Below are 11,205 nucleotides of genomic sequence, written 5' to 3' on the forward strand. Positions count from 1 at the left end.
AGAATATACCATAAGGCAAATTTTCACTGAAATAATTTCAGTGCTGAGACATGATAAGATACCAACATTAAAAATTGCCAAGTATATAAATAAAACACCAAATTTTAAAATATCACTTTTAATATTTCCCTTTAATTTTATGATGAAAAATTTAAGATGCACTGTTATAAGAAGGTAAATATTGAGATTGAACATATTTGAAATCAAAACTACAGATTTTAATTATTTTTTACTCAAATCTTTTAAGTATTTAACAGTTTAACCACAGTATTTTATCAGTCTCACACTATTTAGTAATTCTAATTAGATCCAAGAAGTATATTTTTGTCTGTCTACTTCTGAATAATTAGTAGATCAGTAGAGTTTGCTTGATTGTAAACTATTTTAGAAATGGTAATGTTCGAACTAGAAAATGCCAATGTCAACAACGGCATTTGTTGAATGCAAATGATAATTATTTTCAGCAATCAAAAACACCAGGTTGACAACACAGAGAATAAAGGCTACCAGATCATCATTAAACAATATTGACTGACTACTTTCTATGTTAAACTAGCCCAATGATCAGACACAATGTTATCAACAGGGACAATATTTATATAAAAGATGGTGGGCATCAGCTATGTGTTCCACCTCCCTTCTATGTTCCTAAGGTCAGTGGATGATTTAATAAGGAGTTTGTCACCTTTATGAATTCCTTATGTTTGACTGAAGAAATGGATACCCATTTTGTTTGACGGTTGTGGTAAAAGCAGTGGGTCACATAACAAAATACCTGAAATAAATATAAACTCACATTCTCTTTCTCCCTTACCCCAAAAGTGTGTTTAAATATAATTGTGGAGAAATTATAAGCATGAATCAGTTTATGAAGTGCACTGCAATCACTTTACCTTAAATTTTTATGATATGACTGCCTGCATTTGAAGAAGGCTACAGATAGTGATGACTGAAAGACGGATTGACAGGTAGCTGACGGTCCTTTCCATCCTGAGCACAGAGGAAGAGTGTTCTTTGATGTATGCTTACTATTTGTGGTCTGTTACTATTTCTGACCACGACTCTTGGGTTCATTGCCTTGCTCAGAAAGAGTCACCCAAGAGTTTAAATTACACTTCTGCTAGACATTTTAAAGACGATACTAATAATATATTCACGGTTTAGTTAAGACCATTGCTCCTTTTGGTATAATCAAGGATATAATACAACTCTAAAATTGTCTATCACAATCTTAACCGTATCATTGTACTGATATCACATTTACATAAGAACCACTTACAAGAGCTCAACAACAACTATGGATATATCTCTCAGAGGCTTTTAAAAGAGAAAATCATAATAATACAATATTTTAAACTTCTTAAAATGACATCGACAAGTTAACTAAAATGGCATAAGTTTTCCCGAGTCCATATACCCCCTGATTATAATGAATAACCTTTAGAAAAAAGTTAATCATTTTTTCTATATTAATCATTTCATTTTCTACTGCTTGTCTTTTCAATTATTACTTTAATGTTATTTTGGTTTAAATTGGTACTGACACATTTAAGCCAATATGCCATTTTTCTTTAAAAGCATAAAAAAAAAAAATCCATGAAGCAAACTGTGAACATTTTAAAACCTTTTTAAAAATGTCTCCATGTTGCACAGAGGTCAAATAAACTAGACACCAAGTCAAAATTCTAACTGGCAAAACCCTTGGGCAAAAATGTATCTTCCTGTCTTACGGATCCAACTAGAGTATGTTATTACATTTATATAATGGCCAAAGGAAGAATTTAAAACAAAAAAAACCCAGAAAACTAGATCCGAGTGAAACTAATTTCTGAATACCTTCTTCCTAGGGTATCACATTATTTCACTGGGAACCTTTCACAGGGTAATGGCACTTGTTTACCTGAGGTGTTAAATGCACCCACGTCTGCTTCCCTGCCCTATTTCTACTTTTGACAGAAAGAGGAGTCCCTTCACAAACAAGGCTAGCTTTGTCACAAAGCCAGCAATGAAAACAAACGGTGCACTTGGCAACTTCTAACCGCTTTGAGGAGAGCGCTCAACACTCCATCTTTGTTATGCTCTCACAGGGCATGAAAAATGATGTTTTAAAAATGTTTCCTTTTTCAAGGAATTGCCATCCTATGAAATATTCCCCCCCCGATTTAGAATTTAAACTCGTGTGGAAAGCGTCCTTTAAGCATAATTCTCACTGGAACCTCCACTGAGATGGCAGTCAGTTATCGCCACCTGCAAAGCCCTCGCAGCATGGGGGGGACCCCAAGTTGGGCCAAGCTGAGGGAAACCGGCACCCCGCGCGTGTCTGAGGGAGGCCGCTCGGACCTCTTCCACCTCGCGCCCCCACATCCTCCTCCCTCCACCTCACGCCCTCAAATCCTCCTCTTTTCCCTCCCAAGCCCCCAAGTTCTTCTTTCCCGCAAACCGGTCCCTGGAGTCACCCTGAATTCCCTCTCGCCCTCTAAAAGTCGCTCTTTTCCCTTCACACGGCTCCTCCTCAAGACTCCTGAATTCCCGCGCCACCGCGGGCCCCTGGCCCTCGACACTCACGAGAAGAAAGGATCATCCTCAAAGCTGCTGCTCAGCATCCTGAACATTCTGTTTCTGTCCTGGGCGGCGGCGGACGCGGACAGTTTGGAAAACGATGTAACTCGCCGCGGCCGCCAGCCGAGCCTACCTCAGCCGCACTGGCGACGCCTCTCTCGCGGCCGAGAAGGCGGTGCCTGCCGGGAAAGGCGGTGCGTGACGCCGGGGCTGCTTTCCCATTGGACACTGGTCCCCTGACGTCACCAAGACAAGGCGGCGACCAATAAGCCGCTGCCATGGCAACCGCAATCAACACGGTGGAGGCGAGAAGTTTGGCCATCTGCCCAGCCAACCTTTCACCAAGCCTCCCGAGGAGCGGGAGAGCTTGTTCTCTGGGCTGCAGGAACCAAAATATTAGACCACTCTCTTTGTGACCTTGGACAAATCTTGCTAGGCCCCAAACCTTTCAGGGAAAATGGAGATGGGTCAAGATTTGGACCAGATGACATCCCCAGTCCCATTCGTCGGAATTAGTCCTGTATCCAAAACATTCTCTGGTAGTTGGTCAAACGCTGTGAACAAATAATGAGAAAAAATGTGCAAAAAGTTTTTGAGTAGTTAGCAAATTGTATACTCAGTTCTTGAAGGAGATGGGACGAAGCCTATCAGATTTCAACAAATTTATTTACCTTTGTGAGTCTAAAACTCAAAGTAATGTTTCCCAAAGGTGGAAATGCTTAGACCGTATGTAGACATGGCATTACAAAGTAAATGAAAATGGCTTTCTTTTAGGTCCTCTTTGCATGTCTGTATTTCAAAGATCAAGTCTTAGTTTCATGCTGATAAGTCTTTAACACCTCTCCAACATTGCTTAACAGCAGCAGGATTCAAGCAAAAGGCCTGCAGCAAGAAGTCATATCCAACTAAAATTCCATTACTATATATTTTTGTTTTCATTATATTTATAAGGGAGCCTTCTATTTATGGCAAGGAAACTGGTTGTAAACTTGAAGCAGTACTATACATTAACAGCTAGACTTCAAAATTTTTAAGTGAAAAAGTGAGCTGACAAAGAAATAGTACAGGCGGGATTTGGATATGATGGGGCTAGGGGGAATATCATGACAGTGGTACTCAAATTACCGAATTTTGGAAAACACTGGTGTGGAGTCTTCCAGTAGCCTGGAGACAGGTGGAGAACACAGAAGAGAGGAGATTAAAAAATAAAAATTATGAGAGTGTAAGAAAAGAAAAAATGCATCTTGCATGTCCACAGTTAATTCAGTGAGTTCTCCGGCCTCTCTAGGGGGCTGTCTTGTGGAGATAGAGGGGCATCCATACCTCATCAGGGCCCCTGATATTGGGCCAGAGAGGTGGCACTCTGCCACCATGAAAAGCGTGCAGGGCCTGATTTGGAGGTGGCAGGAGTACTCAGGGGTTATTTTGGGAGCCAGAAATTTAATCCTTTGGACCTTTTACCACCCACCTTTAGCCAAGTTCTCTGGCAGCTTCCTTTCCCTGAGACTGGTGGCATGAGGTAGGGCAGGCTTAACAGCCCAAGATAGGATGGCACAACCTACCCAGGGAATAGGATATTTTCTTTTCACCTGGCCTCAGAATGAAGCTCAGAAAGCATATACATATTAGGGAATTTCTGAATCAATTTCAAGGCAAACTAAATTGTTTTACAAGACCTGAAATTATTTTCTTTTTAAAATAGTATAAGCACAAGATGTTAAGGGGCTCACACTTTAAAAACAAAACAAAACAAAACAAAATAAAACTTAGAATGAAATGGGGTAAGTTATGTGATAAAAGATAATATTAAAATAGTTCTGGATTAAGGCCAAATAAAGAAACTTGTGAGAAAGTTTCCTCTCTTGTTTCCATGGGAATTTTCCTTAGTATCACATTGTTAAAACATGAAAGCTTTAGTACAGGCACAGTTTAGTCAGGGAGTTGCTTGAAGCTTCTGAAAGCAGTTTGGGCCTAATGTCAAATGGAAAATGCAAAAGAAAAAAAAATGTTAGTGAAGGAAAGAGGAAAGTTGGAGCTGAAAAGACCTTGACATCAGTTTCAGAACTGTTGGATAAGAGGTGGGAAATGAAAGAAGGGGTGGGTCAGGAGAGAATGAATTCCCCCGGCAAGGGAGCAATAAAGATACATAACAGAACTGAGGGGAGAGGGTCCAGGACTTAGCTGTAAATATAATCATAATATAATAGCTAATATTTATTGGATGTGTGCTGGGCACTGTTGTAGGCACTTCACGTATATTACCTCATTGCATCCACACAACAGTTTTAGGCTTTTACTCCCACATATAGGTGATGCAACTGAGACACAGAGAGGCCAAGTAAATTGCCAAGGTTCACACAGCTAGTAATTGAACCAGGCTGGGTGCCCAGCGAGCACCAGTTGCATGGGATGTGGGTGATGGGTCACACTTAAAAGATGAAGATAAGGCCGGGCGCAGTGGCTCACGCCTGTAATCCTCGCTCTCTGGGAGGCCGAGGCAGGCGGATCGTTTGAGCTCAGGAGTTCGAAACCAGCCTGAGCAAGAGCGAGACCCCGTCTCTACTAAAAATAGAAAGAAATTAATTGGACAACTAAAAATACATAGAAAAAAAAAGTCGGGCACGGTGGCACATGCCTGTAGTCCCAGCTACTCGGGAGGCTGAGGCAGAAGGATCGCTTGAGCCCAGGAGTTTGAGGTTGCTGTGAGCTAGGATGATGCCACGGCACTCTAGCCCAGGCAACACAGTAAGACTCTGTCTCAAAAAAAAAAAAAAAAAAATGAAGATAAAAGTAGGTAATCATTTTTTAAAATCATACTGACAAACTAAACAGATCCAAACTAAAATTCAGGGGAAATATAAATCAAGTCAATTCAATTTTACAAATATTTATTGAGTGCCTATCCTGCGTTGGGCACGGATCTGCATCCTTAGGCATCAGTGAACAAGACAGACAAAAATCTCTGCCCTCGTGGAGTTTATGTTCTTGTAAGGGCAGATTGAAATATACAACATAGAAAATAGTATATTAAAAGATGATAAGTGTTAGGGAAAAAACCGATCATGGTTAGGAGTATGGAGGTGTGCAAATTATAAATAGAAAGTTCCACTTCGGCCTCACTGAGAAGGAGAATTTGAGCAAAGACTCAGAGGAAGGAAGCGCACATGTAATGGAAGAGCATTCCAGGCCAGCGCAAAGGTCCTAAGGTAGCATGTGCCTGATGTACATATGTACAGTCCTATTTATATGCCTTGAAATTCACCTTCAGAGAGAGGAATGAGATAAGCCAAGTAAAATGAAAATTATCTATTAGGATAATAGTTTTCTTTAATACTTCCTGTATTTCAAGTATTGTACTAGTGCTTTATTTAACTCTTACAGCAACCGTATATAACAAGATGTTTATTCCTGTATTACATATTAAAAGAACTGAAACTCAGAGAAATTTTATAATTGTCTACTCGATTCAAGCCCAGATTTGTCCCACTCCAAAGCCTATTTTCTCACCACCATCATACTTTGGCTTCCTATTAAAAAAAGATTAAATGAAGTACTTACTGAGCACACCTATGTGGTAGGCACATTTACGTATATAATCTCTAACCACACTATGGCTTAGATTGCATTTGGAAGGACACTGACCAAATCAAAGACATCCAGAGAAAAGCATGAAACCCAAGCCAACTCTGCATCTCTATGAAAAACACAGAGTCCAAAATGTAAATGAGTCCTTTTCTCTTTTATCCATTAATTCATTAAATATTTATTAAGGACAAATTATATAGAGAAACTATTCTAGGCACTGAGGATATAAAACTCCCTGGCCTCCTGAAGCTTACATTCTAGTGGACAGCTCTTTCACCAGCTAATTCTGCAAATACTGTTGTCAGAACGCCTCAGAATTTTCAAAATGTTTCTGAAGACATTATCTCAAGTGCCCAAGAGGAAGTAAACAGGCTCTTGAGTGATGGACTTTTGACTTCATTATAGCTTCCCAGAGCCACATGTATTAGGCCATTATAAATGCCTTTACCATAGTTAATTTCAGTGTGTCTAGGATTTCATTGTCCTAATCCCTTTGTCTTAAACAGTGCACAGAGGTGCTCTGGGAATGAGATGCCACAGTAAACTCACAAGGGGTCATGGGACAAATTTTGAGGGAAACAGAGAAACTTAAGATCTGTTGGACATTGTGCAACATACTAGCTCAGGGTAGTTTACATATTTAAATATTAGACTGCAACATTGCTTTAGATGATGTCATATCATTGGAAAACTGGGTTTTTTTAAAGTTGCTGTGATGAAAAGGAAGTAACTCTTGAAACTCAATGTGGAATAAGAAATGCTGGTAGCAGCTTTCAATCTGTTTCCAAAGTTTAAAAACTTATGCTGTGTTTTTTTTTTCTTTCAATTTATGTGCATTATCTTTTTTTTTTTTTTTTTAGACAGAGTCTAGCTTTGTTGCCCTGGCTAGAGTGCAGTGGCATCATCATAACTCAGAGCAGCCTCAAACTCCTGAGCTCAAGCTATCCTCCTGCCTCAGCCTCCTGAGTAGCTGAGACAACACGCATGCGTCACCATTCCCAGCTAATGTTTTCTATTTTTTGTAGAGACAGGGTCTCACTCTTGCTCAGGCTGGTCTCAAACCCTTGACCTCAAGTGATCCTCCCACTTTGACCTTCCAGGGTGCTAGGATTACAGGTATAAGACCATGCCTGGCCTTATGTGCATTACTGTTTAAGAAGTTACTGAGTTTTTAGAACAGAAATACTTAAGGTGCCTGGATCTTACTACATAATAGACCGAATTCAGTATTTCTTTAGACATAGGGGGCACAGTTAAAAAAATTACTGAGGCACTAAGGGCTCATGAACTAACATAGTTTGGGGCCTCTGTCCTAACCCCACAATCTTTCTTTCTTTTTTTTAAAATTAAAAAAAATAAAAATGTTTATCTTCTTTCTAGTTAGCTGTTTTATCAGTTCTCTAACAGATTTGCTTTATACATTTTGAAAGATGGGAAAATGGTGCATAGGGATCAAGTGACTTATCTAATAAGAGCATAGATCGCAAGGTCTTCAAACTCCCTGCAGTGCTGTCTTTAGTCCATATGGCATCTTTGCTCAAATTAGGAAAATGTGCCTCTCTCTCAAGATATTTTCATTAATAGGAAAAATTGTCTTAATAAACATGTAAGTCTACAATGCGTATGTTACAATTGGTGCTCCCTTAGGTTTGTTGTCCGTTTCTCCACGGCAGCCCTACTCCCAATCCTGAATTCTTCCCAGGAGTTAATGAATGCCAAGCTCTGTCCACGAACTCATGTACAAGAAGTGTCATTTTATTTTCCTGCATCTGAATTTATATTCTGGGCTTACATTTCACTGGGAGTGACCCCCCGCCCCCGGGGGAGACAATGCCAAGGTGCAATTGGTTACCATCCATGCTGCATCTCTGAAGGTATCTTTATTCCCTTCACTGGGTGGGACCAAGGACACTAAGCATCTCATTATATGTATCACAGTCTGGCACAATGAAGAATTGTCTTGCCCTAAATGCTAATCCCTCTCCCTTTGAGAAACACACTCTCTAGAGCAAGTTTTCCTCCTTGCAGTAAAAAGTCAAAGAAAATTTGAGTTAATAAAGGGAAGTTTTAAAATTCTCCTTTTTGGTGCCTGCTATTGCAGGTGAGGGCCAGGAGAAGACAAAACTGTGAACAAGCAGCAGCAGACTTTTTCAGTTTTATTTGCTTTTACAGCTTTTCTCTGTAGACATGTGTGGTCATGGCCGGGAGTTTATTTTGCACAAATTATATTTGAGTCATATTTTATTTTGAAAACTATTGAGTAAGTATCACATTCAGCGGGGTACAGAGCGGTGGTTAGTAGCAAGAGATCTTTGTGGACAGATGCTATAGGCAGGCTCTTGGGGGCAGAAGCTGAGGCTCCAGGCCCTGGAGTGCCGTCCAAGCATTCATTCCCGTGGTAGCCAAGGAGTTTGCAGGAGAGGAGCAATGCTTTGTTCAAGTGATGGATGCCCAGAGGGGGTTAGGATGCCAAAATAAACAGGGGAGGAAGTCAAGACCTGTTGTTGGGTCAGGGCTGAGCCAAAGATTAAATCGTTGTTAATATAATAAATATAGACAAAAGTTTTGGCCTTTTCTATATTTCTTTGATGTAAATATTTGAGGCTTGGATACTTAAGATCTTTTTAGAATAATGATTTAGATAAGTGCTCACTTCCATTTGGTAATAGTTCCCACTTAAAAAGTATCTACCAAGAGTTTCATAAACTTTATCCCAACTAATTCTCTCAATAACTCTGTAATGGAGATATCATCTCCATTTTGGAGATGAGAACACAGAGATTGAGGGAGGTGAAGTGATTTCTAGCTGGTGTGGTTTATCTAGATGTGGTCTTCTTGCCAGGGATTGGTAGAATAGGGATTCTTATCTAGCTCTGATCATTTCAAAGGCCATTTTCTTCTCACTGCCCCCATAGCCAACTCTCATGATAATGAAAAAGGACTTGATGGTGTGGAATTAAATAAATGTGAAGCTGTCAGGACTGTCCAAGCTTTGACACAGGTTGTTTGGTTTAAAAACATAAAGAAGTTTTGAATTTTCCTGAAAAACAAACAACAATGAAACTATTATTCAATGACTAAAACATAGGCAAATATAAAAGGCAATATAAAATACAAATATGTTATACTATTTTTTTATTGGTGACAACCACACACCCCATAATGATGTCATGTGTAATTGAGTAATGAAAGTTCATATCCAAAGCCTGATTAGTTTTTTTAATTTACTTTTCTTATTGAGGTATAATTTAAACATGGTAAAGTCCACTACTCTTAAGTGTATAGCACAATAAATTTTTACATATGCGTAGACCTATGTAAACACCACCCAGTTTATAAAACTTTTCCAATACTCCAGAACATTCCCTTGTGCTTCTTCCCCATTCATATCCCTTGAGGATAACCAGTATTATGAGATTCGCTTCTTTCACATAACATTATATCTGCAAAATTTATCCATGTTGTTGCATGTGCCAGTACTTTATTCTTTTTTGTTGCTGTGTATTATTCTAGTGTAAGAATTTACCACAGGTAATTTATCCATCTACTGCTGATGGATTTTTGAATTGTTCTTTTTTTTTTTTTTTTTTGCTTTTAAAAATAAGACTGCTGTGACCATGCTTATTCATTTCTTGATTAGTTTTAAAAATCAACTCCACATTCTTGTGATACTTCACTTTGCAGAATGGGCTCCAGCTCTATCCAGGATAATACAAGAGGTGCTAGATCACCATTATTTTTTGTGGCTGAGTAGAACTCCATGGTATACATATACCACATTTTGTTAATCCACACATGTATTGATGGACACTGGGAGTGGGGAGGAGGAGGTGGGTATATCCACACCCACTGTCTGGATCATGGACATGCTTGAAGCTTTGACTTGGGTGGGGCAAAGGCAATATATGTAACCTAAACATTTGTACCCCTGTAATATGCTGAAATAAAAAACAAAAACAGAAACAAAAATCAACTTAACATTCAGCTATTCTTGAATCTTTATCATCTTTGAGATTCCAGAAAGTTTTTTCTATAGAGAATAATTTCATAAGGAGGATTTTTCTTCTGGGTCAACACTTTGATATTTGCTATTCTCTTTTGTGTATAGAGTAAACACTTTGTCGCTTCTTTTAAAAATGAAAAATCTTAGAGTTATAGAAGCTAAAACAAGTTGAATAGTAGAAAGTATTCCTCAGGAAATACTGTTGAGGTCATCTGTTCTCAGGAATGGTTTGATGTGGCTGTCTAAAGTGTTATTTTTAGAGTTATTTTTAAAACCTTGATAAGATTTGGAGAGAGTTCAAGCTGTGAGTAAAGCCCCACTGCCAAGGCAATCTAAGTCTGTCCAAGGGACAAGGGAATTATTTTGGAAAATATTAAGGACCTGGAAAGCCTTCATCCCTTTGTCATATGCTTAGATACCTTTAATATTTGAAATGGTAGAAATAATTTTAAAAGAATTGTTTTTATTTCCAAAAGCTGGAAAGGACACAATTGTCATTACAAGGTCAATGCAAGTTTTAACACTATTTTTGATATATATTTTGGGGTTACAGGATAAAAAGGAGACAAAGAGTTAAGAATGAGTGGGTCCAAGCTTATTTCCTCCTAATCATATTACTATCTCCATCAGACCTAGAGATCTCTTGGGACACAGCCTCCAGCCAGGCTCATACTACTGAATGGCACTGGCAGCCTGTTGGGAGAAACGAAGGTGGCTGAGGCCTGAGGTTGCTGGTGGGCAGGAGGATGCTGTGGTCTGCTATGTGTTCTTAATAATAAAAGCTAAACCTACTATGTAGTAGGCACATTGATTCACAGCAATTCCATTACTATTTTGTAGATGTGAACATAGGCTTTAGAGAGTTAAGTAATTTGCCTAACTCCATATTGCTGGAAAGTGGCAGAGTTGGTATTGGAATCCTGGCTGTTTGGTTATAGAATCTTGGCTCTAAACCAGTGCACTGGGTACAACCTCTGTTGGTCCCACTGCCTAATACATAGGGGACTGGCTGTCTCCTTCACCTCCAATCGAAGGTGGGGCTTTACCTAGAGCTGAGT

At 39.2% G+C, this 11,205-nt stretch overlaps 1 protein-coding gene across 2 annotated transcripts in view; it reads right to left on the minus strand.

Annotated features, from left to right (window-relative positions):
* MLF1 (myeloid leukemia factor 1) overlaps positions 1 to 2,719 on the minus strand; it is a 32,777-nt gene extending 30,058 nt beyond the window's left edge. The window contains exon 1 of one of the 2 annotated variants that reach the window (XM_012642861.1): positions 2,566 to 2,718. In XM_012642861.1, the coding sequence (XP_012498315.1) occupies positions 2,566 to 2,612 (47 nt within the window). In that variant the 5' untranslated portion in view covers positions 2,613 to 2,718. Of the gene's footprint in view, positions 1 to 2,565 lie in introns of both variants that reach the window. The other variant, XM_012642860.1, reaches the window with a different exon arrangement.
* Positions 2,720 to 11,205: the final 8,486 nt, after the last annotated feature.

The sequence above is a fragment of the Propithecus coquereli genome, unplaced genomic scaffold, assembly GCF_000956105.1.
Source record: "Propithecus coquereli isolate 6110/MARCELLA unplaced genomic scaffold, Pcoq_1.0 Scaffold19, whole genome shotgun sequence".
NCBI lineage: Eukaryota > Metazoa > Chordata > Mammalia > Primates > Indriidae > Propithecus > Propithecus coquereli.